The sequence below is a fragment of the Anguilla rostrata genome, chromosome 10 (genome assembly GCF_018555375.3).
Source record: "Anguilla rostrata isolate EN2019 chromosome 10, ASM1855537v3, whole genome shotgun sequence".
Taxonomy (NCBI): Eukaryota; Metazoa; Chordata; class Actinopteri; order Anguilliformes; family Anguillidae; genus Anguilla; species Anguilla rostrata.
The window spans coordinates 6,931,781-6,959,734 of NC_057942.1; the positions used below are offsets into that span (position 1 = coordinate 6,931,781).

The 27,954-nt window shown below is 50.0% G+C and overlaps 1 protein-coding gene across 1 annotated transcript; it reads right to left on the reverse strand.

Moving 5' to 3' along the window:
• Nucleotides 1-240: 240 nt before the first annotated feature.
• On the reverse strand, nt 241-26,997 carry si:dkey-112e17.1 (uncharacterized). The gene is made up of 7 exons (XM_064353716.1): nt 26,732-26,997; nt 13,195-14,201; nt 10,305-10,356; nt 9,074-9,209; nt 7,612-7,766; nt 2,544-2,795; nt 241-1,517 (listed from the first exon to the last, which is right to left on the reverse strand). The coding sequence occupies exons 1-7, from the start codon at nt 26,819-26,821 to the stop codon at nt 789-791; spliced, it is 2,421 nt and encodes an 806-aa protein (XP_064209786.1). The 5' UTR covers nt 26,822-26,997; the 3' UTR covers nt 241-788.
• Between the last annotated feature and the right edge of the window lie 957 nt (nt 26,998-27,954).

Below are 27,954 nucleotides of genomic sequence, written 5' to 3' on the forward strand. Positions count from 1 at the left end.
CTGCCTTTTTCCCTTTTTAATTTTTAAAGTCCAGGAGCAGAATGATTGTAGAAATGATGTAGGTTGTCTTGGTTTGGTACACAATTTCAAATGAATAATATCCATTGATGAATGAAACATACTATATATAGTAGTCTAGTTTTTTTACGCCCGCTATGGTAGTTTCACTAGTTTATTTTGTGGTTTTTTTTCCGTCATAATAGAATTATCTTTAAATTCCATTTTAAGAATCCAGTAATGCACAACATGAAATATTTTATTTTATTTTGATGAAAAAGAGCAACCAAACCCAACCGAATCACAACCAACCCACCAGCGAAGGGAAGCCGTTCTGCAGCCAGTTTGGACCAACTTCAAATGTTCTCCACAGGAATGAGCCGGTTTGAGTTCACCTTCTCCCACAGAATTTCACCAAAGTGTCAGCAAGACGCTCCAGATAAGTGCTTAAGTGTCAGAGCAGCAAACGTGTTAATTGTGGCTTTTGATAAGATACAGACATACACATTTGTAGATTGAGTATATTATTTGTAGAAATATGTTGGCTTATGAAATGTATTGGTGGTGAGTGGAGCTTTAAAAAAAAAAAACTTAAAAAAAAAAAACTTGAGTAAAAGGTTCTTCTCCCGTTCCATGTATTCATCTTTTTGCCCAAAAACCACATCTTCATAAATACAATTATAATATAAGGCTAGAAATCGAAGGTATTCTGTTGGTTGTATATTCCTTTACATTTTATAAATTGGCATTTAAAAAACCAAGAAGTGTTCTCTGTCCTCTGGTTGGACAGGTCACATCTCTTTGCCCACCACACTGCATGGCACTGTTGATTGGCTGAGAGAGGCAGGCTTGATCTGATTGGCCGTGCTGTGGTGCACCAGGGCGGACTTCAGCTCCCGGACCTCGGCGTCCACGGGCGAATAGGAGGGGAGGGAGGGGCCATCTCTGGAGGAGGAGGGGGAGGAGGCGTGGCTTCCCCAGGGCCTCCGGTCTGAGCGCGCTCTGGGAAGCAGCGAGCCGTTGGCGGAGCCGACGCCGCCGCTCGGTCGCGGGCTCTGGGCCGCCGGGCCCCTCCCTCGGGCCGGAGACTTTCCGCCGTACGGCTCGGGGCCCAGCCCGTTTGGGAGCGGCGCCGGCGGCTGCCCCAGGTGCTCTGCCGCCACCAGCGGCTGGCGGTCCTCCTCCTCGGAGATGGCGAAGACGGGCACGCTGACGTGCTCGCCGTCCCCTGGGAACTCCCACTGCTTCCCTCCGCCGCTGCCGCCGCCTGGGGCCTCAAAGCCGTTCACGGCCTCGGTGGGCGGGGCCTGGCCGTGGGGGTGGGGCCCCTTGCCGGCGAATCGGGAGCGGCGCAGGTTGCTGGCGGAGTGGAGCCGCCGCTGCCTCTGCGCCGCCTGGGAGAGCGGGTAGGAGGCGCTGCCGGCCGAGGAGTCCGACCGCTCGCCCGTCTCCAGGTGGGTCTCCGAGAAGATCTTACGGGGGCCGTCGCCGTGGTAACCTGGCCCTGAACCGCCGGGGGCCTGACAGCGGTAAACAGGAAAAATAAAACGTCAATTTGAGGGGGGAGGGGTCACTTCCAGCAATAGACTCCTTTCCCCTATTATAATTCTATTAATAATTTCAAATGCGAGTAAAATGGAAGTAGCAGAGCCTCGGCTGTAAACTGCAGTGTCAGTGAGACCATGAGAGACCATGCGCTGAGGCTCTACAGCAGGGGTTTTCAACCTCTTCTTATCCAGGGACCCCCATCAGAGGCATCCACATGTCAAAAAGGGAAAATACTCTATATTTTGAAATATTTTCCCAAATCTATTGTCATTGCATGTCACGTCTGGCCAGGGACCTCCAACAGTACCTTCGAGGACCCCCTATTGAAATCCCAGGCTGTAGAGAATTAGCTGATAAACTGCAAGTCGGTAGATTTCACAGATGCTCAGCTCTGTGTGCTTAACATCGAAAGCTCTGTCTGCCTCCTGTTAAAGCTGAATCATTCCACTTACATTAATCTCATGCATAACGTTGAAGGGTGATGACCAAGTACAATGCATTACATTACATAACATAACAATCACTTAGACCAGGGACACTGAAATACGAGACCAGTAGTGCTGCTGGTTTTCTTTGTTCCCCTGTAATCGGGACTTTTTAAACCTGGGAAAACCGGGCCTTGTTTCACAAAGCAGGATTACCGAGTTAGTTTGATAACTGCATCGAGGAAAACCCGGAACCCTCCCAGATCTGGAACATGGACTGAAGTAAAAAGAGCTTTTCCGGGTTTTACCCAGCACAGTTGTCCAGCCCTGTTCCTGGAGATCTACCGTCCTCTAGGTGTTCACTTCAACCCTAACAAAGCACGCCTCATTCAATAGCTAGAGATCTTTGTTAAGCTGCTAATTGGTAGAATCAGGTGTGCCAGATTAGGGTTGAGCTGAAAACCCACAGGATGGTAGATCTCCAGTAACAGGATTGATTACCGCCGCCTTAGGGAAAAGGCAGGAGTAGACGATCTGCCGAGTGTAGTGCAGGGGATGTGCGGCCGGGCTCACGCTGTCCACCAGCTTGGTGAAGGGGCTGCTGGAATTCCAGCTCCGCCACTTCCTGTGGAGCTGGGGCAGGGGGGGCAGCAGGTCCTGGAAGGTGCGCACGCTCCACGCCCGCGGCCTGGCGCTGCTGGCCCCGCCCCCGCCCCCCTGGCTGCCCCGCCCCCCCGCGGGGAGGTCGCCGGAGGACCCGGGGGACGGCCAGTCGCACCCGGGGCTGGGGCCGGTGTCACTGTGCCGCAGGAACCGTTCCCTGTGCTGTGGGGGGGGGGAGGGGAGAGAGAGAGAGAGAGAGATGAAGAGAAGACACAGGCTTGTATGATTATACATTATTTATTATTATTATTGTGAAAGCATACATTATGACTTTATGTTTTTGCAAACATTGGTAATTATTCATTGGCATTAATATTTACATTTATTTCTGTAGCCTTTGGCAATGTCTACTTGTATATTTCTAGCCAATAAAGCAACGTATAATTTGAGAGAGAGAGAGAGGGAGGAGTGCCCAACTCTAGTCCTGGCGGGCCGCAGTGGCTGCTGGTATTCGCAGTTTCCTTTCAGTCAGCAGCCAATTAAGGCCTTGAGAACAAGGTGCGTGGAATCTAGCCAATCAGTAACTTAACTTAAATCACTGTTGCTGAAACACACTAAAAGCCATCAGATGCTGTGGCACTCTAGAACTGGAGTTGGGCATCCTTGCTCTAAATGATCTTGCAGCATTTTGCAACAATCTTTGAGGTGTTCCCGTTTGCTTGTGATGATGGAGGTGCAACCAGCAAGTAGATTGTTGAAGAATCTGACTGAACCTGCTGCCATAGTAACAAAGCTGTGTAGCCAGATGTTCAGTACAGCGGCAGTTGGGTTTTTGAAATAGCTTTGCAACATTTGCTCATCAATAGAGCAGCTTTGGGTTGTCTGTTCCATAAACAGAGTTAATTTGGGTGATTAAAAACCTTCTGTTCTGGGCTGATGGGTGGCTCATTTAGACGAGGCACTGTTCCAGTGTGTGGGTGGGCTCCATGGTCTGTCAATTTGGGGAAATTAAATTAATTGGAAAAACAATCCCAATGTTGCATGAGGGTTTTTAAATTCTCAATTTGAAATTCTGTTATTTTCCTGAACTGAAATGACTGAGTTGCATTGCACTGGAATCAAACTGACTCCAAATACTGAGAGGTAAAAATCATGCATCATGTATTACATATGAAATACATCATTGTAATCACATATGAGCATATTTTATGTATTGGAAATATAATAAATATTTGTCTCCTGCCTTATTGGCAGGTAAATGTGATTGAATAACTCATGATATGCTCCAAGTTTCCAATCTTTTTCATCTCAAGGCCCCTAAAATCACGACTGTATGAGGACTGAGACCCCCCATATTCAAAGGACACGCATACAAAAGTGTGTAAATATAAGGCATACATAAGGCATTAGAAAGAAAATGTTATTCCATGGAACACAGTTTGACAAATGTATTCCCTTAAAAAAAGAATACTACCTGTCTATCATCATGTCCAAAAATAGCATTAAAAATAATAATTTATAGAAGTAGTATACTGATAACTTAAAAAAAATAATGATAGCCCAGAGCAACAAATGTCATATATTGTTGGTCCGTAAGCTACATTTCAGCTTGGTAGCCTTATTTTTATTTTTATATTTTAAATCAGCTGTTGGTCTGTTGGAGCTCCACCGGGAGCCGAATTCACGCTTAAAGACAGTAACTATCGTTCAGCTTTCAGCTGCTCAGGAGGCCTGTCGCTCCGCGCAGTTTTCACCTTGTAATCTTAAGCGCGTGTGTCATTTTTTCCATCTCCAAAGACTCCCTCCTGCGTTATTTAACCACTCCCCGTGCGTAAGTGGGTCTCTTTAAAGCCCGTTCTGGGTCATAGCTATTTTGTAAAGTAGCAAATAACACTTGGAGTAGGTGTTGCTTTTTTCCACCCTCCTTTTTTTCTTTTTTTTGGAGGCGCTTTTATGGCTTCTGGACTCCGCTGCTTGTGCTATTTCGTACCGTGCTTTGACACGAACCCGCGAAGTCCATCGTCCTCGAGGTTGGCTCACCGTAAACACATTCAACGCGGAAGGTGATCTGAACCTGCGGCTTAATTTCCCCTGAATTTGAAGAGAGCGGGTCATGTGACTTTCTGAGGCGTGCGTGCCGCTTTTCCATGGGGGAAATAAAGGGTAGCTTTGGCTCGAATTGTCGGCTTCCGAACTAATTATTATGTAAGGTTTAAAAAGATTACCCGAAAGAAAGGGTTGTTATTAACACTGTGGCCTAAGTGCTCTTTGAAGTGGTCTGAATTGTTGCTGATCGGACGATATCACGTACTGCACCCCTGCTTAAGTTCATTTTCCAAAGTGGGAGCCATTTTCCCTTTCTATTCGCAAAATAACCGTGCACAACTTCCTGTGGTATCCATTTCAGCGTTTCCATGACACCTCGGCACTGTTTGGCAAACAAACATCTGAATGGATGACGAACATTGAAAAAAAATATGTAATAATCTTTCTGGGAAATTCACTTTTTCCCTCATTACATTACATTACATTTATTTGGCAGACGCTTTTATCCAAAGTGACGTACAATAAGTGCATACCGAAGGCCATTGGAACAACTACAAAACACAGGTCCGATAAGGAACAAAACTCGTTTTGTAAACCGCTATTCGTAGCCATGAACCCGTTAAGTCCAGTTCACACGGTAAACAAGATTCAAAAAGATTGTCTCCAAATCCAAATACCATTATATGTACAGAGGAATTCTGCACTTTTTTATTACTGAAAGATTACCACTGTTGGTAATTGGCCCAGTAGGTTGAGGCACTTTGGCACTGTGAAAGTGTTGCCAGATGAGATAATTGTCCATCACATGGCACAGAGGGGAGGGGTCGCTGTGAGCTGGCCAACCAATGCTAACCAGCTTCATCGCAGTAGTGCAATGATCAGCAGTTTGCCTACAACTGCTTCAGCTGGCCGGTGCTGTGTAGAGGGGCAGCTCATCTGGCGGAATGTAGAGTAGGGGTAAGGGGATCAGTTGGCTAAGGGTGCAAGTTTTTGGGTGGGTTGGGAGGTGGGAGGTTTTGGGTGGGTGTGGCCTCTTACTTTGTAGGAGGGGTTTCAGCCTGGGGGCTGGGTGGATGTAAGAAAACACACCACAATTAAACTAATGTTATTACTAGTGTAATGGCCACTAAAAATGAATAAATGAATATATGACTAGGATTCATTTTAATAATTCAGCCCCAATCAGAGATATTTCTCCCGGAAGAAAACAAATGGCAATAAAAAAAATCTCTGGGTTGAGCGTATTTTGGCCCAGCCCTGTTTGGCAAGCGAAAGTTTAGTCGCTGATTTCGTCACTTTCTAGCGCTCGGACATAAAAACGGAAGAACGATTCCTGGCGGTAACGTCAGGACAACGGCGACCTCCGGTGTAACGAGCGGCCATCTTGCTCGTGCCAGCGGGCGCCCCGTGGCACTGTGTGGGCCCTTAACGGGCCCGTAATGAGGAGCGGGCAGGTGTGCCAGCATCGAGGGGCCCCGCTAGACGGGCAAAAAAAAATCCCACGGCCGCTGAACCACCCCCGCGCCACCGGGGGGCACCGGCTGAAACGGACCATTCATCTGAACGGCCGGTCATCGGGCCGCGGGGTTCAGACACGTACCCCCCCCCCCCGGCTCATTAGTCAGCTGTTAATCGGGGGCGTTCTCATCTGAAAGAGCCAGATAATCCGTACAAAGAATCACTTACAGCTCGTTTCGTCTAGACAAGATTTAAGGGAGGGTTTTACAATGGACTTCTCCGTGAGACCACAAAAGCCCCCGCACAATGGGGACTTGTTGTAGGAGAAAAAAGACAAGGGACGGACAAAAAAAAATAAAAAATAAAAAAGAAGAAATAAAAAAAAAATGAAAATAAATGCCCAGATGTGAATGAAAGCCTTTCTATTCTTCCCCCCGGTCCATGAAAGCGCTGACATTTTCTTTACTCAACAAAAGCATCAAAAATATAATGGATTATATAAAGGAATTTTGATCATTTTTTTTTTCCTTTTTATTGTGGCAAATGGGCCCAACAGAGAACCACCTGTGAGGACACATTTAGAATGCTGTTTTTGGGAGGTGGGGGGGTGGGGGGGGTGTTGTGTGTGAGGGGGGGCCCAAGCCACACACCGTCAGATGTGGGAAACTGGCCGCCCAGATAATACGGTCATTAGCTAGGAACCTTCCGGAAAGCACGCCAGCTCGCTCTGCCAAAGCACGCTCGCTCGCTGCCAAACTCTCGCTACAAGTGCCTTACACAGGGGGGGGAAAATATCAAATAAAAATGGGGAGGGACGGTAACCTTACCTGCCCTGCCTACGTCATTACCCTTTCACACTTCCATACAGGTGAATGGCATGAATGTATTAAATAGGGAGGGGTAGATTAACTGCGATGAACTGGGCCCACTTTAAATGTAAGCCAGGATCCTGGATCCTCTCCCTGTCTGAACCTGTATTCATAAAGCACTGATCTAGGGTTAGGCTTTCCCTGTCCACTTCCGTTATGACATAAAAGCCCAAACTGATCTTAGACCAGAGCCCGTATTTCATAAAACATCTGAGTAGGAAAGCGGATGAGGGACCGGGTTTCCCTTGTACGTAGCCTATCCCAGGGCTGGCCAACCCTGTTCCTAGAGATCTCCCATCCTGTAGGGTTTCGTTTCAGCCCTGATTTTGGCACACCTGATTCTACTAATTAGCAGCTTAGTAAAATCTTTAGCTGTTGAATGAGGTGAGCTTTGTTAGAGTTGGAGTGAAAACCTACAGGATGGTAAATCCCCAGGAAACGGTGTTGGGCAGCCCTGGCCGAACCGTATCCATTTTGAACTAAAGGGGCCAAACTTGAACCCAATCAAGGCCCACATTCATGAGGGGTTTCAGCAGAAGTACTGATTGAGGGTCAGTTTTGCCTTTTGTTCAGGTTCTACCTTTATCGAGTGTGAAGAACAGATAGGAGAAGATGTGGAGGAGGGGACAGGGAATTCCCGGGGTGGGGGGGCGTCAGGTCCTCACCGTGTAGGGGCAGGACGGCAGTCGCGTGCTCGTACTGGGCCCCGACGAAATCACGAACACCTCGTCCGTCCCCAGGTCCAGCTCCGTCAGTCCGTCAGGCGACAGTTCCAGCTCGGAATTCTGGGAAATATCAGCCCCAGCACTGATAGAGGAACCTGGAAAAGGGGGGTGGGGGGGGGGGGGAGGAGTGGAGAGAAACATCCAACGTATGAGGGTCATTTAAAACAACTCTTCAAAAGAACACCCGTTTAAATATTTGCGACATACTTGCGTCTCGCACCGAAACGCGTCGTGAAATGGGAGTAATTAGACTGCATTTAAGACGGGAGTTAACGTGTTGTTTATATCGGGGTTAAATGCCGTGACCTTTAAAGCCGGCGGCCGGTTCAGCCCTGGCCCTTGGCCTTACGAGGTCTCACACAAGGCACAGATTTGGATCGCCCCGGGATAATCATACGAATGTTGCCACACAAGCAAAGCCACTCAGGGGGACCCCCCCCATCATAAATAAAATTATATTAAATTCAATTTTAAAAAAGTTTTATATTTATAAATATTTTCCCAAATCTGCATATAGTCATTGCATATAAAGTCAGTGACCAGGGACCCTCTAAAGTAGACCCCCCAACCTCCCTTGAAAACCTAGGTTCTAAAGGCAACGTCCCATCGGTAATACCTCCAAACGGCCATTGACTGGTTCTTCACACGGGTAGGTATTCTGATAAGCGACAGATTACCCTATTTTGCCGGCGTCGGCTGAATTTTGAATCGATCGGCGAACGCGTCGAGCGGCCTCCACGGAAAGCGAGCGGGGACGAGCCTCGCTACACGGGATAGCGGACTCGGGAACGCGGCCACCCACAGGTCCCGTAAGCGGACCGATTCCACCATAATGGATAAATTACTTCCCCATGAGAAAAAAAAAATACAGTGAAATCTTTGTATTGCGCTTTTGTCCGTCTTTTTTTTTTTTTTTTTTTTTTGGGGGGGGGGGGGGATCGCAGCCTGCACGTCGGGCGATGCACTCTTCGTGACCCGTTGTTCGCAACACCTTTCAAAAAAAAACAACAAAAAAAAACCAAAAAAAAAAAAGAACCAGATGAAATGGCAGGGAAAGTAGGTCATTTTAAATTGGGCACAGGCCACATGAGAGAGGTCGTGACAAGGGGAAGAGAGAAAGTCCATAGAATTCATCTGCGGGAGCCTAAGGCTCAAAGTAACCCCCCGCCCCCCCCCCAACTCCGCGCCCCTCGCCCCCCCCCACCCACCCGCCCTAAACATTTCCCATTCTGTCCTCCTCAGTTTCAGAAGGCCATTATAAAACTGGACCCAATAAAATCAAAAAATGTAGAGGCTCAGTTTAGGAACAAATGAAAGCCCTGCTTGTGATGGGACAGACCTGAAGGGTGGGGGGGGGGGTCTGGAGCCAGGGAGCTGATGGGGGTGGGGCGGGGGGGCCCACCTGAGTGTGGCTGTCCCGGGCTCGGGGTGCGTCCGTGGTCCTCGTCGTTGGCAGGCACCTCCAGGCCGGGCTGATTGGGCGGCACCAGCTGCAGCTCGCTGACGTCCGGCGCAGAGCTGGGCACGCCCGCCTGCAGCTGAACAGGACAGAGGAGGCTCATTTAACACACCCCCCCTCCATTTAACCTGCTCCCCCCCCCCACCCCATGCTTTCACACTTCAAACCCATTTACGAGCTCACCCCGAATCACTGCTCTTTTACACACTCTAAAATGGACGCCAGCTCGGGGGGTCCAAGGGCATGACGGGTCAAAAGTTGATACACGACAACAACAAAAAAAACCTAATGCACATAATGCACTGTCCCACTGTCAAATTACCAAGCACTGCACTGGTTACAATGGAAATGCAGTTGATTTACAACATTATGCATACATTTAGAATTCCATATGATCATTATTATAACTTTAATGGGGTTTGATGCAGATTATTTATTTGCTCATTAACTGGGTCACATGCCCATAAAGGCCACATGCCTTTTCGTTTTAATGACCGATCGCTAACTCCAAAGCACCGTCATTTAACACCTTCTTAAATGATTACAGCTTCGCTTGAAGTGACGCAGAACTTTCATTAGAGCTGTCAAAGAAGGGGTGGTGGGTGGTGGGGGAGGCCAAATCCGGGTCTGTTTTTTAAAAGGGGGGGGGGGCGCTCGTATTTGTCCGTTATTTTACCGGTTCCCCATGGTCGGACACTCTGATGTGTTTTCCGACACCGTGGTTTAGATGACGAAGATTGGCGCGCGTGCTTGTGTAATGAGGGAGAAAAAAAAACATAGTTACCCAGCCCCACTTATCTTTTTTTTTTACGGTTTGAGAGTCCCGGACCGCGTTACCAAAAGCTAGCGCGGACGAGCAGCAAACGTACGGACATCTGTTCCCCGCTATTTGGCGGAAAACAGATGTCAAAATGTTTGTGGAAAGGGCTAGACTGCTCCTCTCATGTGCGGGGCAGACCCTTTGATGGAGCGAGTGTTTTAAGTTCGGGGGCTACGTGGAATAAATTGGGGCGGCCGCATTCCTCGGTGTTTGTTTGCAAGGGGCCGAGGATATGAAGGGAAAGACTCCCTGATCCGCACGGAGTTACAAAACCTGAGGAGGAATGTCTGAGTTATTTCCACGGAGGTGTGTGTGTGTGTGTGCGAGCGTGTGTGTGTGTGTTTTTTTTCTTACCTCCGAGCTATTGGACGAACTGGCGTTGGCTTTCTTCACGCATAGTTTAGGTCTGCAAAACAAAAAAGGCAGCCCAGAGCAGAATGGTGATATATGTTTGGAATTGTTTACCCAGGTTCTTCACAATCTGCGGACATTTTTAGCACACAGTTCAGCCGCTTTTCCGTCAGAGGTACACGGTCGGCACATCCAGAGTTGAGATCTTGTCCGTGCCCTCCCAGAGTCACCCGCAATAACGGTGTGCTGAACGGCCACAACAGAGAATGTAACGCAGCCCTCTGGGGTGTTTAGAGCAGCGCTCTGGATAAGGAGGTGTAAACTTAAAACGGCTTGTTTTGCGGCCAGCGAGCGTTTCGCGGATAGATGTCGAAAGAGAGAGAGAGAGAGAGAGAGAGAGAGGGCGGTGTGTTTACGTTCGTATCGGGGAAAAGGCTGTTCCCGCCCCGGCCCAAAGCGAACCTCCCGCTTTCTTCCCAGATGAATACCTTGGGTGCTCTCGCTGTTTCTGTGTGGTCCTCTGCCCGGATTTAACGAGCTTTAATGACATAAGGAGATAAAAAGGGTGTTTGAGGTCACCCGCTGAACTCCAGTCATCGGGTCTGCCCTGTCCACGGAGGTCTGAACTATCCCATAAATCCCCTCTGTATCAATGAGCTGCAGACATTTTGTAGAACTTGACTGTGCTGAGTTTACACGAGCACAAGGCAAACGGTACCTTTTTGGCAAGGCCAAGCACGGGGTGGTTATAGAGATTTGCTTTCCCCATTGCTAAAACCCTTGCATCTTTCTCAGTCTTGCTGGCCTGTTGGTTTAATCACCGTGTGGGTAAATGAATTAGTCATATCCTGTATACAATGTTGAAAAAAAAAAGTGTTTAAACTTAACTTAGGCTAGTGAGTTTTTTTTTTTTCACAACTGTGGTAGCTGCATCCCAGCTGTGCTCCGTTGACGTTCATATGTTGTGCCGTGTTGTAATGTTGTGCTATGTGTTATCTCGCCTACCTGCGGCTGCCTGTGAGGAAAGACATGCCCTTCAATGGAGGTGCGACCATGCCATTGCGTTTCCACGGAAGTGTTTCGCGCACAACAGCGAACAAGATGGGTGGCGTGGCGAGGCCGCTAGGTGAGTCTTAGCGGCGGTTCAGTTGCGGCTCCTCTGCTCACCGCGAAAAAGGCGCCATTATGGTGATATGCCAAAATGGCGTGGGGCCCTGATTGGGTCTTGTTGCCAAGCACACAGCCCCCCCCCCCCCCCCATCGCCACCACAGAGAACGCCTCAGTCCACATAGGACTGTTCCTCAGCCCTTCGCTATTCAGGTCAATGTAACGGCCTTCTGATATTTTAACGTTTGTTCCGCTGCCCTCAGTTAGACGTTGGGTTTATTCCAACCGTCTGTTTCAAATATCCCCCTTTTTTTTAAAAACCGAATTTAGCAACATGGCAACTGTAAACAACAGCCAAACAGCCAGCCTGTTGCAGGGGGAAAGCAATAACACGGCTCAGTCTAATTCCTGCCTAGCTCAGCGGGGCGTCTATTTGGTTTATACCTTCTTTGTGAAGTAATGCTTTTCCGCAACTGTGTTATTTACCTTCTTCCAAAAAAGCAATCTCATGTCTTACACCAAGGCCACGAAAATACAAATCCTCCCTTTCTCTGAGTCCCCAAATAGCAAGTTGCGTAAAAAGATGTTTTCGTTCGGGGTGCGGGGGTTTTGGTGCCGGAGTTATCGAACCTCTCGGCAGAAGGACCCGCCATCGGATCAGCCCAGAACATTCCGATAAATGGCGCTCATTTGTATGAGGCGCTCCAAAAAGTGACTGGGTCTCAGCCTCCCAGCGATAGCATCTTCCCAGGTTAGCGTTGGGGAATTCTCTGACAAAGAGGAACGGCTTGTAAATGACACCCCTTTGATGTGTTGCGTTCCTTCTCTTAAACAATTACAATAGCATCTCCGCGGGACGGTGCTGCGTTGGCGGGGGCGGGGGGGGGTTCTCTCGCCGCCCCCTCGTTCTCCTTTCTTTTCTTTGCGCTCACTTTTGTGTAACTGCTTTTTATGATTTTTTTTTTTTTTTTGTCTGCTGGAATTGATTCCAGGCGCTGCACCTTGAGCGAGTGCCCGTTCTCTTCAGTGGCGAACAGAACATCAAGGCCCTAGAAGCGAAACCCTGTCTCTCACTCTCTCTCTCTCTCTCACCCTCTCTCTCTCTCTCTCTCTCGCTCCGATCGGGGGGAAGCAGGTCTCCAGCTGTGTCAACAGCGGTTCACAAGAGCCCGGAAGACAAACCTGACGCGTATCAATATCTCTTTCACTCTCGGCGCCCTTTGTTTGCCGGGATCAAAGATGTACAGAGAGTGAGAGAGAGAGAGAGAGAGAGCTAACGCTGCGTTGGTCCGTCGCGTTGGCGGACTGGAAAGGCCCGAGGGACGGAGAGATGACAATGGCTGTACGCGTTCACGCTTGTGGCGTTGGAGACACCCGTCGGTCCTCCCTACGGTTTCAGAAGTCTACCGGGGAAGCGTTTTGATTGGCTGCCGGGGAGGAAGCGTACCATCCAATCACAGGGCAGGGAATATTTGTGTAGGAAAGGGATGGAGAACCAGGAAGGATGTGTGCATGTTTATGTGTCATGTCTCCGCCCCTTACTTAATGGGGTAATTGTCTCGATAATGCTGGTTCACTCATAGGTTAGACTGCAGTAAAAATGCTTCACATTGGGACACAAAAAGACTTCCACCATCATTCATCAGCTTATCAAGCAACGTTGCCAACGATTAGAGCTAAATGATTAGCCTGTGAAGCCGGCTGGATGAAACGCGCGAGCGTGAATACCGCCATCCTTGCCCGCCAGCTGGAGGTGAAAGGTGTTCGAAGTGACAAGATGGCTACCTGAAGATGACGCACAGGGCGCCGGTGAGCGCCACGGCGAAGAAGGCGGCTCCGCAAACCGCCGCCAGCAGGGCGTCCGTCTTCCCGGCGGCGGGCGGAGCGAGGAGCCGCTGGTCGCCGAGCTCGGTGCGGTTCTGGTAGCGGAAGAGCAGGGCGAAGCCCCGCCCCCAGTGCGTGGTGGTGATGAGCTCCACGATGACCTCCACCATCTCCGCCTGCGAGCCGAAGGCCAGCTGCAGGCCCGTGGGCTTGTTGGAGCCGCAGAACCGGGAGGAGAAGGTGACGAGGTCGGAGATGTAGAGCACGTCGTGCGGGCAGGCGTCCGCCAGCGGCTGCTGGGTCTCCGGGCTGGCGGCCTCCGCGTCCGTCTCCGTGGGCGACGGAGGGGTCAGAGCCGGGGGGGTTGGGGCGGCCCAGTACTCAGGCTCGCTTGGGTCGGGGTCGCCGTCCCCTCTCGAGGCCTGATGGGAAATGGAGTTCTCTTGTTTCTGGCTGGGGCGCTGGGGGTATAACTGAGGTGACGGGGAGGCAGGGGCGGGGGGAGATTCGGCGGTCCACTTGGCCGAGTTGGACACTTTGGCCATCTCCATTTTGGTGGACTGCTCCTGCACCACCACCATCTGTTTGACCGCCTCCTTCTGGGGGGCCTGGGAGGGCTTTGGGGTGGCCCCCAGGGGAGACTGAAGGCCAGGGCTGTCGGGGGGAGCCAGGTAATCCCCATCGATGGGGGTCCCCCTGGGGGTGGGTGTGGCCCTGTCATATACCGCCTCCTCCTCTTCCTCTTCCTCCTCCATGCCCCACTGCGAGTCGACAGGGGACCTGGCGACGATGTCGTGGCTCTCAAACACGTCGAAGTCGAGGATCTCCATGGCCAGCCGGTAACCCACGGGAACGAAGAACTGCCACACGCAGTGCGTGCCGGAGGAGTAGTTGTACGGAAACCCCGGCGACAGGACGAGGCCTCGGGTGTCCACCACGTCCACCACCGCCCCGCAGTCGAAGTACACCTGCGGGGAGGACACAGACACCGCCTCGTCAGTCCCCGAAAACAACAAGATGGTCAGATCAAGAGACCTCGAACCACACTCGCCTGGTCTGGAAACAACACTGTCCTGCTGCGGGGGGACAGCTGCGCCAGGAACATGCATGATTGGCAGACACACTGCTGGGTCTCACTTCCTGGGTCTCAGTTCAGGACTGAATCACCTCAGACCTGCATTCACTTGAATTGATGTGATTGGTGAGATATTGGTTTACGAGCAGAAAAGTGGGCGGGTTTAGCTCTCTGAAGTGCACTCTATTGGTCAGCAGGATTGCACTGCTTCGTTTAGGCTATTAGCACACAGGCTTAAGCCTAGCAGGCTAGGCTGCCACTTTTAACATACCTCATTTAGGAATATCGTTCTTTTGCAGGCATGATCTTCTGCATGTGACAATGTGTATCATTTCCGCAAAACAGACAACCCTCATTGCCTGCAGCTTTGTCGTGCACGCACATACACACACACACACACACACACACGCACACACAGACACACACATACACACACACACACACACGCACAGAGCGAGAAGAGAGCTCGTCTAAACAGAGAGCTGGCTTTTCATTACACGCTCTGACGTTCTCAGCAAAAAGTTATGAACCCAAGATGGACAATATCGCTCGTGTGCGTGCGGAAATTATTGCATTATACGACGGAGACTTTGAAGTCAGACGCTACAAAGCACGCGGCCTCCACAACGAATCCCCTTCTTTCTCTCTGGCGTAAACACATACCTCAGCAAGGCCCCGCGAAAGGGAAATCCATCTCTGTGGCTCGGGGGGGGCCCGCAGCTTTCCGAGACAGATGGCTGCCGCTGTTGTTTGGACACGGCACTTAAAACTACATTAAGTGTGTTTACCGCTCGCTGTACGAAGGCATTCCGTGAGTCAAGTCACGGCCACATCACAAGCGGCTCTCAGTTTGGCACCCGCCACGACGCGGGACAGCCTGTATCAACACGACGGCGATATCGATCGCTCCGCGAAAAAAAATAACAAAAACAATTGAAAAAATAGCCGATATTCAGAAAAATTCAGATATCCGGGAGCGTGACTGACAGCTCTTCTTGGCGCGGACGCACGTCGAATGTTTCCAGCTCGAGGGGTCCGTGTAACGGTATCCCTCGGACAGCGCGTTATTAAAAAACGTCTCGGTACTGTCCGGGTTCAAAAACACCGCCGGACCGCCTGCGACAACGGGACGGGGGCGGCCCTCGGGACGGCCCAAATGGAGCGGGACGGCAGCTCGCGATGCGGTCGGGGCCGTCGGAAACGCTCATCTTCCCCCTCAACGCGTCGCGCGCTTTGAGAAGTGAACTCGCTCCGTGAAATCGTCTTTCTCAGTCAACAGAAATCTAATTGGAGACATATTACCTCCGCCTCTTACTTTTTCCATCTTGTTTTCAAAGCGTTCTTCTTAGCAGGGCCTTCCTATTTCGTTCCGGCATGCAGGCATTGGCACGCTTTTATTTTCAATGGTCTTCACGTGATCGTGCTGGTGATTCAGCCTTCTCTGATTACAAACCATTACAGTACAGGGAAAACTTGACACAAAAAAGCTTAATCTCCTGTTGCCAATTATACAACTGTCATTTCATACCGCTCTCTAGTGCTTCATTCTTATCGGGCACCAAGGCAGATGGTAAAAAATGTATTAAGCTTAGGACATGTTTGGTTGTACGTTTCACACATTTCTACAATCACTTCTGACTTCATGTGAGTTTCAAAAAAATGTATTAACATGTTCCTGAAAGAGTTTGATATCATTTTAGATGGTGGATGTGCATATTAAATGATAACTGCGTAGTGAACGATCAGTACCTTTCCAGAACAGCCGTCAGTGTCCTACAACCCTTTGAAGATTTGGTTTGTCTTTTTTAATTAAAAAAAAAAAATTCTTAGTCTGTGTTCTTGAACTCCTTTTTTCAATCACCTGTAGTGACAGTTACATCAGCATTAGAATGTTCAGTTGAGACCACTCTAATCACATGTTTGCGATCTGACACGTTAAAGGGTTAAAAAGAGGCACTTGTCAGGGTCTGCGGATGCATACGTGGGAGCTGTCCTGCACGTGTGCGTTGGACGGGGTGTAAAAAAAGCCATATTTGGAAAGGGGCTGCAGAGTGACAGGCGCCCAAACGCCTGCGAAAGACATTTTCTTCAAAACAAAACACGCCTGATTGAATCCAAACTGCCTCAGAGGTGCACGCACCCCCCTGAACTATTCACCCCCTCCCCTTTCCGCCCCGTGGCAGCGCATCAAACGGCCAAGGGGGTTTTTCGCCCGCTCTGGCAACCCCGGAGAGGCATTTCTTCAGACGTAATGCTTCCCAGGTGTGCGGGACGCACGGGGGAACTCGCCTCCTCGCCCCTCTCCCCTCGCCCCTCTCCCCTCTCCCCTCTCCTCTCGCCCCTCTCCCCTCGCCCCTCGGACTCTAATGGGAGTCAGATGTGTGCCGCCGCGGTCGCTGGACCCCCCGCTCTGCTCTCCCCTCCCCCCCCCCCCCATGCCAGAACGTCCACGGCAGGAGCCACGTGTCTGTTAGCCCTCCCGTCGGGACAGGATTCAGACGGCGGCACGCCCATTAGAGAGAGAGAGTGACAGAGAGAGTGAGAGATGGGAGAGAGAGAGAGAGAGAGAAATAAGACAGAGACAAGGGGGAGAGAGATGGGATGCTGAGAGACAGAGAGAGAGAGAGAATTGAGAGATGGGAAAGAGAAAGAGATGAGTGAGAGCCCCCCCTTATCCGCCCCCCCCCCCCCAGCTCCTGGGCAGACAGGTAAGAGCCCATCAGACAGAGAGCTCACTTCGGGCTCTAGCGCTAAATTAAAAGGCATAGGGGGGAGGGGGGAGAGACCAGAAAACTGACCCTCTCTGCGTGAAGCGAGGCGTGGGACCGACCCCAGAGGTCACGGCACAGGAAGTCTCCGTTTCCAACGGCAACACCGCCATAACGTCACGGGAACGCATTCCTCGCTCCGCACGCGGCCGTTCCCGAAAGCGGGAGAGAGTTCCTGTCGGGACCGCGTCCGCGTCGTCAGTGCCCGGCACTGGAAGGGTTCAGGGGCCTCTGTCGGGACCCCTTCAAAAATCCCTTTGAGGCCCCCTTGAGGCCTCGGCGGTCCAGATGGGGCCCGGAAACCGCTCGACCGTACGCGGGTCAAGGTGGCGCACGCCCGGGGGGGGGGGGGTCGTGTTTCTGAGCGGGTCGTTAAATCGCGTAGACGGCACGAAATGTGCGCCGCTCACGGAAGTCACTTCAAAGCTCGAGGGTTTGGAAATAAATTATTCTCTCGAGTCGCAACTGTACCTGACGAACAGGGTCTAGCCCGTAAAGGAAAGGGAGCATAAAAAGTGTCCTGTGGGACGGTAAATCACTTCTGTTTGTGATCGTAACCACGCGTTCAGCGAGCTGCTGTAAATGCACTGCCTTACCTCTGTGTAACATCACCGCTATCTTTTTAAGTTCCTGGCAGTCTTTCAATTTACAGTCGCTCCTCGCATTACGTTGAATCCAAGGACAGGAAAACTATAACACAAAAGTCCAGGAGCACCTGGGTTGGTTGATTTTGTTATTGTCAAAAAAAAAAAAACTAAAATATTATCTGCTCCAAGGCTGCCACAGTTATCATTTTAGTGCTGACACAGAGTTGGTCAAACAGCGATATCGCACGGCGCAGTAGTGTTCTGATGGAGGGAAAGAGGGGCTTTAACCCTCTGAAGAGAAGTTTTCTGGAATGTTCTCTTCAGAATTCTAAGAACTGTATTCTAGAACTGACCGGTGACTGCTGCACCAGCGTTAGAATGTTAGGTTCACGTTCTAATCACACGTTTGTTATCGTGCACCTTAAAGGGTTAAAGAGAATATTTCGGGTGGTTCATCCCGCTGAAAGTGTGGGGTTTTCAGGATACTGTTGTGGCATAGCTTGGGTTCAGTTTAACCCCATATTTCAGTCAATGCATTAAATGCCTGCAATGCTGTAAAACTTCTTTTTCATCTTCTTCGTGTCACTGCAGCCCACGTCCAGATGCACTCTTCAAGGCTGAAGATTACACAAGGGCACGTTTTGCTCTGTAATGCTGGACGAACAGCTGGATCAAGGGCCTGACTGTGCTATCGACGCCCAGGGACATCGAGCTGAGCGCTGAGGAAGCACCTGACTTCTGCTGAGGTAGGAAACGCTTCTTCACATTCACGTCCTTTACATTTGAATTGGTAAATTAACTGTGAAGTGTTAATTCTTAACACTTTCAGTAACTATTTTATCATGTTTATTTATCATCTCCTCCATCTTCTCCATAGTCAATGTATAAACCAGCGCATCATGTAACAGTTAAAAAAAAAAAACTGGTTGGTAACACAGGGGTTGCAGGTTCGAATGGCACGTGGAGCACTGTCATTGCATCCCTGGCCAAGGTGCTATCCTGCTTCTGTGCGCATTGAGACATTACTAAGCCAAGTGGACAGAGTGGAAAAAATCTAGTCCGTTAAGCCACACCTCCTCCTCTCAGTGCGAGCCAAAATCCCAAAAAACGTTCCGTGCCAGAGCAGCTGTGGCGGGGCCCGACGATCCGGACAGCCTGTTCGGAACAGGCGGGAAGAGCGAAGGGGGGAAAGGTCTTCCGAAACAAATAACATTTACAGAACAGAGCAATAACAGGCTCCTCTAGGCCTGAGGTCACGTTGCGCTCGCGGTGCCGAGAGAGCTTAGACCCGCGCGTCCCCTTTTTTTTCGGGACGGGTTTTCTTTCGTTTAGGATCGGCGTCGTACCATCTGCAGCCGTGCTAGCGCGGGATGCACCCCCCCACCCCACCCCACCCCACCCGAGTTTGCCGGTTAGCGATGACTTTTTAGCGCCCAGAAAAGCCACGAGAAAAACAGCCAACCAGCTCTTGGGCTTATCGGGATTTTACGTGGCAGAACAGAAATGATTACCAGGGTGACATTTGAACGGGTCAAACGGTGCCCCCCACAGGGAGGACGGGAGGAGGGGGGGGGCAGTGTGGGGGGGTTGGGGAGGTCAGCGAGCAAAGCCGATTTTCGCTTTGGCACAGCGGTATTATGCAATATGCTATAGACTGAGGACAATAACCTGACCGCAGGGGGTCCAGGCCCAAATCTGCATCTGGGCTGCGAGCTAAAGCGCCCGGTCAGGGGGGAGCCACGGAGGGGGGGGTTGGGGGTCTGCTGGAATTGTAAGCTCGGGTGAAAACTGGCTCTCCACCCGCCAGTGCCCCACATGTAGGCTTTCCAAAATCACGTTCATGGAGGGGAGGCATTTTTACTAATAAAAATAATAACAGTAACTCATTTTATATATAGTGCCTTTCTTGCAGTGTCATTCAAAGCACCTTTCAAACAAAGATAGTCAGCGGCAGACACCACTCAAAGATAGTAAAAGAGTAGAGTACCTATTTAAATTCCTAATTCGTACAAATCCATGACCTTGTAAAAACCGGTATTCTAGTTATTAGGCAAACGCAGAATCGAGAGAGAGATTTACTTCCCCCCCCCCTCTCCACCCCCATCCCTCCCTCTATGCCAACCCCACCCCCCACCCCATTTTTCATGCAATTTCATGGTGAATATACCCTCCATCGCCGGGGGAACCGCGGCGTAATTGCGACAGCGGGCCCGTAAGAGTGGGGCATCTGTTCGCCGGGCCTTCGCCGGGCCGCACGCTAGACTGGGCAGGAATGGCCATTCGTGCCCGCATAAAGGAAACGGGCCGCTCCGACGATGCCAAAAAAAAAAAAAAGCCCTCCCAGTTCTGTTTCACCGCGCGCTTACGCTAACTGGGCGGCAGTTAACCAAGGACGCCCCCTTCTCCCCGGCGGGAACAATGGGCCGCCGGGGGCACTCGGTGCACCTCTCAACGGCCCGAGCGGGAGATAGCATTTTAATGAAGTGCCGCTAATAAGTATCTTCCAGCAGAGGTTTATGTAAGACCCCACAGGACCGTGAACCCCGAAAAATGACCAGGACCCTGCCCGCCCCCCTCTCCCTCTCCCCCTCCCACCCCGCACTCCCCCCAGCTCCCCCTCCAACAGGCACAGATCACTGGTATAAGTCATTTTGGTAACCAAAAAAGTACCCAAAACAAAGCCCAGAATTGTCCTAGTTGTGTAATTCTTTTTGGTTCTATCTGAAGGCTATCGGGGCTTTAAGATAAAGGCCACAATTAAGTGACAGTCATACCCTTTTTTTTTTTTTTTTTGGTTGTTCTTATTAGTGCTGCCAAGTTTGTTTTTGCTTTTTGCTTTCACAGGCTTAGAATATTCTGCCATTTTATCTCCTGTGCATGTAAAGATTCCACATCGCTAATCCGTGCGCTGCGATTGGACGCGCTTCTCGTAACCACGACACTTTTTTTTTTACCCGCTCGTTTTTTTAACGCTGATCCTTCGATTCCAGACAGAGATTTAACCGAGAGCGGCGAACAAAATAACATACGTTTGGCAACAGCATTAGCTGTATTTCAACATGGCCTTCTGTCAAAAGAAGGGAGGGTGGGTGGGTTGGGTGGGGTAGGGGGGAGGCGGGACCGTGTCGAAGGTGTAGTTTTTAACGTTCCTCCTGCCTGCGGAGCTCTCTCTGTCTCTCTCTCTCTCTGTCTGTCTGTCTCCCTCTCTCTGTCTCCTCTCTCTCTCTGTCTGTCTGTCTCTCTCTCTCCCTCTCTCTCTCTCTGTCTCCCTCTCTCTCTCTCTGTGTCTGTCTGTCTCTCTCTCTCCCTCTCTCTCTCTCTCTCTCTCTCTGTCTCTCTCTCTCTCTCTCTGTCTGTCTCTCTCTCTCTCTCTCTCTCCCTCTCTCTCTCTCTCTGTCTCTCTCTCTCTGTCTCTCTGCTGCAGGTTTGCGAGTTGTTATACGAGCTGACAACACCAGCGCTAAAGCCCTGAAACTGGGGGGGCCGGCCTCCCAGGAGTTACCACACACTCACATGCACAAACACCCCCCCCCCACCCCCGACTCGCTCATAAACAGCCCAGCAGGGGCCCCTCAAAAGGGGGGGCTGGGATCTTCCCAGGCCTGTTCGCTGGTAGTGAGGGGAAAGAAAAAAAAAAGAGAGCGTGATCGCTCTGTAGCCACTGAAGCCTGTCATGGGGGGGATCTTGGGAAGAGAAGGTCCGTTTCATCGGGCACCTAATGGCCGGTTGGTCCCGGGCATCCAGACTGAAGTTCACCTGCCGATGTGCGGCCTGCTGTTGGTTATCGGGAGGTGGGGGGTGGGGGGTGGGGGGTGAGGGGGTCGGAAAAGGACCTCTGCTCCTTTAACTGCTGATGGGGTCCCTGAGCCCTCCCCTCCAGAGCTACACAAGGCCGAGATACACGAGCCCAAAACTCATCACATATCTCTCCCATGATGTCAGCCTCCGTACGCGGACTGCGTGTGCCCCGTACCCACGGGTTCACCCGGGCCGAATTTACAAACAGCTGGCACCCTGCCACCATTCAGCCGGGGGAATCTTTCCCCACCCCCGCACCCCCGAAATCTCGCGCAGCCCCTCCTCACCCCCACCCACCCACCACCACTCAATTGGGGGGGGAAGCGCCGCTTCCCAAGGTTATTATGACAGTATATTATTCCCGTCATTTCCATCTGGTTCCCGGCCTGTGACAGTGCATTCCGAGCCATCCCACTGTCAGCACGGAATGCGCTCTTTCGCGGAGTTCCCGTCCGCCATTCCACAGCGCTTCCGGCGTTTTTTCCGCATCCTGCCAGAAGGCGCCGGAAAAAACGCTTCGCGTTTTCCACCGCCGTCGAGATACGCGCGATTGCCCAAATTCCAGCGCTCGGGTCAAGAGCTTCAAGACCAGCGATACACTCTTAATTAGGGCGGCAGTGTAGTATAATGGGTAAGGAACTGGTCTTGTAACCTAAAGGACGCAGGTTCGATTCCCGAGTAGGACACACTGCCGTTGTACCTTTGACCAAGGTACTTAACCTGCACTGCTTCAGTGTGTATCCAGCTGCATAAATGGATGCGATGTAAATGCTATGTAAGAGTTGTGTCAGTCGTCGAGCATCTGCTAAATGCCTGTAATGTAAGGCAATTAACACCATTCTCATTCTGCCTTCCACAACTGTAGTAATTGGGGACGGGAGTGGGGGCATCTACAATACATGTGTTAGACAGAGTATCTGTGTCTAAGTCCAATAGCGACTTCTGATCATTTCGGTGGAGTATTTTCCACATTCCAGAACGAGCGCGATCCGGCCAGCCAGTTCTGACACCAGATGGTCTGTCGGTGGCTGAGTGATGCTCACAGACAGTGGAACAGTGCCGTCCGGTCTCATCAGCTAAGGTTCTGAGCTGATAGCTGAGCTGTCAGTCTCCCACACACTGATGGGGCCTGTCCTAACGCGTCAGCCTGTACAAGCCCCTTCCATCTCAGTGAACCAACTGTGAGTGGCCTTCGCCTAAATCAATTTCCCCTGACACAGCAGACCTACACTTTCAATTTACACAGAGAAGCCTGGTTTATTTATTTTATTTTCTTAGTTCTTAATCAGCACTTTGATGGTGTGGCACTGGAGTTGCACAAAATCTGTAATAACATTTCAAATCCGACATGAACTCGAACGCTGTGTCGTCCGCAAAAGATGACCGGGGGTCGACAGTTCTATCGGACGTGGGTGCCCTCTCACTCTCTCTTTTCTCTCTCTTTCTCTCTCTCTCTCTCTTCGATGCGACGGATTCCAAGCTTGTTTATCACGTTCCAAAAATCAACTTGATACAAAAGGGGACAAAGCCATCATTTAGAGTGCCCCCTCAGGCAGATAATCGCGGAGATAGCGCGCACCCTGTGCACACAGACGCCCGAGCCGGGGACACACTGACAATCCCATGTACGCCGACCGCCTTTGTTGCCCGTTTCTAAGAATCACCCAGCACGCCCCCCCCCCCTCCTGTCGCAGCCAGCATGAATGGGCCCCAGTCTGCGCCCATGAAAGCTTGTGGGAGCAGAGCTATTCCCGTTAACCGTGGTGGTGGCGGTTATTGAAATCGCCGGACTGTCACAGAGAGGGAACCGTGTATTTCCCCAACTGCCACTGTGTGGATGAGCGGTGTGTGTCACGCGACGGGGCTAGGCGGGATCGACGGTGGGGATCAGTGGTTCCGGTCCCTTGAACCCCTAAAACCCCAGCTGATGAAAGTTAACTGTATAATCGGTCAGTTTAATTGAGCAATTTAGCGCTGAGTAACAGTGAAAGCCAGAAGGACTCTGTGGCCCTCCAGGTCAGGGACCCCCTGAAGGACTCTGTGGCCCTCCAGGTCAGGGGAGTCCCAGAAGGACTCTGTGGCCCTCCGGGTCAGGGGAGTCCCAGAAGGACTCTGTGGCCCTCCAGGTCAGGGACCCCCTGAAGGATTCCGTGGCCCTCCAGGTCGGGGACCCCCTGACCCACAAAGAGCCGAACCCATACAGAAGGGAGCCTGAATTGCGGTGGGTTCCGCACGCGTGCGTTTCTGTACCACAGAGCGACGATCGCGCGCTCCAGAGAGTTACGCACGCGTGCGTTTCTGTACCACAGAGCGACAATCTCACGCACACCACAGGCACCTCCCAGGCCTGAGTTTCTCTTCTGCGCCGGCGCCAAGCCGCGCGATCATTAAGGGGCCTGCCGTGTTGCAGGAATCCGCCAATCACCTGCGAGTCCCGATCAGATTAGAGACGCCTTTCCAGGTTTCGACGAGGACCGCGAACGATCAAACCGAGGAAACTCCTTTCCGGAGCACCTCCGCCGCCCAGCCGTTCACGGAAAAACGGCGCCGCGGGCCGCCAGCCGCGCGTTCGCAGGGTAAACACTTCAGCCCTCGTTCACCTCCGCATTCAAGGGGGGGTCGTTGCCCCTGGAAACGATGGCGCGAAGGCGCCGCCGCCGCGGATAAACGCGCTAATTTCAGCTTCGCTTCGTTCTCAGCCGCCGGGTTTCGACGGCAGACGGGCGCGCGGATTGTCCCCAGCCGCGCGCTCTGCAAGACGGGCTCTCGTCCAATCGGGCCCCGTCGTCTTCGTGAAGTCACGTGACCTGACACAGTGACGTGAAGGCCAGTCAGTCAGCGCAAAAAAAGGATCAATGTCCTGCAAACGGGGCGGTTGTGCTTTTTTTTTTTTGCTACCTCCCGACGGGACTTTCCGGCGCATTCCAAAGGATGTTTCTGATAAAAGCGACGGCTCCGCCGCCAGAGACGGAGGGCAGATTTGGTGACGGTCGTTTGTTTTCGAGAGCCTTGGAGTTCAGCGCTAAAGACAAGATTTTAAGAACTGGAGGGGGGGGAAAAAAACCCTGAAGCAAATACAGATCAGGACTCTGGCTTGTGTGTGTGTGTGTGTGTGTGTTTAACTTCCCCTGCCATTTCCAATGAAGTGTCAGTGGTATGTTGCTGGTTAAAGGAGACAGAAGGTTTGGACCACAGGCGAGCCAGACTACTCATTTACAAGGGAGGTTGTGGGAACCCAAGCCTGGTCTGTCCGTGTGAATTTACTAATATACAAGCAAACCACCTCCTTCTCAAATCTCACACCCTGTGCAGCCCTCCCACTTGATCTTTTTTCCCCCAAATTCAACTATTTGTAAAATAATGAATTCAATTTAACTTCATTTTTTTGCTTCCTGGCTTCACCCTCTTATTGTACATTTGAACATTTCTGTCTGGTTTTTTAATTAGTCCTTCAGTGTTTTTCCCCCAATTTTCTCCCCCAGATTTAGGCCCAAGGCCAACTTGGGCCAGAGTAGCTACTCACCACTAATTACAGTGACACCTGGCTGACTAGCGTGAGCAGATTTGAATGGGTCCGCATGCAAGACAACCAGGCCGACCTTACGGGTTCACTGCAGGACAGGGTTAGAATGAGCCAAAGCAATTTTTGGGGGTGCTTCTGATACGTGTAATATAGAACGGTACAAAGGCAGTGGAAGAACTACAATAAAAACGTCTGCTAAATGTGCTGAAGGCAGACCAGTATAATGCAATGGTATCGTTTAATCATCTATTAATTATGGTTATAGTTTATGCAACCATTTTCTGGGAGGTACGCCATTTTGTATTTTTGAACAACATATGTTTTGTGTATCGTTGTCCATCCCTGACCTGGAGGAAAATCCCTTCCAAAACAGAGAAGAGCAATTGAGCGAAGAGGAGAGGCCAGAATCGGAAACAAACGCATCTCACCACGGCTGCTCGCGCGCATGTTAATATACGCTAGGGAAACACAAATCTGATTCTGAGAGCAAGTAGTAGCCTACTGCTGCTTTTCTTTTATACCTGACAGATAATGGGTCGATTTATGCCACCGATTGGCCAGACGTTGAACTCACCTGGTGTCCCAGGTTTGAATCAGTCCTGATTCAGAGGGGGCGAATAAAAAACCAGCAGTAGGTTACTACTGACCTCAAGGACTAGATAGCAATATTAATGATATATGTATTTGTTCTGCGTGTCCCAGGCGGTTTGTGTTTTCATGAGTGATGTTTGCCCAAACGGCGGAGATTATTCAGAGGGACGAGAGGTGAGACCGAACTTCCCAATACGTTTCCAGTATGAATGGTCTGCACACTACACACAAATCTCATGCGAGCTGAAGGGGCGGCCTATCGCAGTATGCAAACGGTCTGAAAAACACTATGGCACGCAAAGAGCTTCACAAATACGATCATTGGTTCACTAGGATTGTTTTTGGAGGGTTTCCCGTCAGTTCAGTGTGACAAATGCTCTGGTGTGAACAGACCGATACACACAGCATGAAACATACTTCTGTTGAAGCACACATAGGCTAGTAAATATCTGCGTCGATCAATGTAAAGTTATTATCAAGCGTAATGATAAAGCATCATTTTCGGTTGATCGAACGGAGCAGAGTGAGAAAATGAATGCAATTTTGTGGAGGTCATTTTTTAAGCCAATGCCGATCTTACCAGTTTTGAAAGTTTGACATGTCAAAGCCAAGATGTAACAGGAATTCGTAATGTTGTTAATATTTTAGCTACACATTGAGCATGCTAGGGTATTTACAGTAAATCGCCGACTTGCCATTTCATAGAAAGATTTTCTGGAGCAGTATCAAAATCCCTGCCGTGTACATTAATCTACTTAGTAACCAACAAGAAACTCGCCAACTTTGCAACAAATGCGAGCAAAACAGCGTCATCTGGCTCTGGAGCGAAGCACGGAAAAGTGCTGCGCAATACAGAGCTTGTCGTTTGACAAGCGGTGCTCAGGAACACTGTTGTCAACATTACTATAGCCTAAATTTGCCGCAAAGTCAATAAACACCGCAATCCGAAATTCGCATCCTTTTAATAATGTGCTACAACCAACGATAACACAACTAAAGAGAACACACACATTATTTGATTCTTTGAGTGAACGCAGTAGTCTATCCGAAGCTTAGCAGACTGAACTAGCAGAGGTGAAAAAATCATTTGGCTTTTTCATGAAAATTGAGCCAAATTAAGTGAATAACAATATATATTAGCGTCCCATCACTTACTTTCTGTGCAGTTGCTCCCGTAACCCACAGAAGATACGCTGTCATGAAAACTTGTGCCCAGTTCGGGGTCTTTTGAGCAATTTTCTCCATTTCTCCCTTTTCGGTGTTGCGCACAGGACCGTAACTCACTCCCGTCCTCAGTCCCCATTCACCTGAAACCCCGAGAGCGCGCTTTCATAGGTCGTGGACCCGCACGCAAAAAGTGTGCGGCGGAGGCTGGGCCAAGCGCGTTCACTTCTTCATCCGAGGAACGGCCACACAGAATACAATCATTTCAAGCTGCGATTGCATAGTTGAAGTTGCTTATGATTATTCAGAGAAAACGTGGACACGTTCCATTGCTGGGCTATGATTCGTTGGAATTCAACTCACTTGTCCCATTGTCAGATTTTTATTTTCAAACTAAATTCATGAATTTATTAATGCATTGTGTTTGACAAAAGCCAATTGTTTTGGTATTTCCTCTTTTTTTCACTCCGAATTGTATCCCGCGTTTGCTGTTGTCTCGTGTAGCCTAGGCAGATGTTACTGCTGTTCATGAATTTTCTAAGGATCAGACTTCTAAGATCCACAACTGTTTTTCACTTTCCGGCAAGTTCTGCGCCTCAGAAGTGTGGTAAATGAATCTAAATAATTGGATATGTGTTTCGGAATATAAAGCCAACCCTGTCAGAACTGTCATACTGGGAAAGCATGAGAAAACTGTTAAAATAATCTGTAGCGTGTGCAGGTATAATACGATTTAGATCATATTTGCAAGTCATGGTAATTAGCTTAACTTCGCGGTACAGTACACACTGTTCACTAAACCGTTAATCACATTGTTTAGCTGACTTTAACAGCTTTATTGGAAACCCGTAAGAAATCGCATCCTGTCTAGTCAAGCAGAAGTTTTGGTTTAATTGTTATATTCTCTTGTTGATTAGCAACCACAATGAGTTTAGATAGAAAATATTGATAGTTCTGTGAAAATAAGAGGCAAACTTTAAAATGCTGTTATAATTTTACATTAAACATTATTACCCATTAGTGGTTTATAGATTTTATGTATTCAGTGCCTGAATTCATTTAAACTACGCTTGTATTGTTATTTTCTAGTTTAAAAATATATTTGCATTTGTAAACGATTACATTTAAATCATACTTTGGTTTAAATACATGAACTTAGAAATGTAGTCTGAAACAAGGGATTAGGCATTAGGCACCCATAGCATACAGTCATT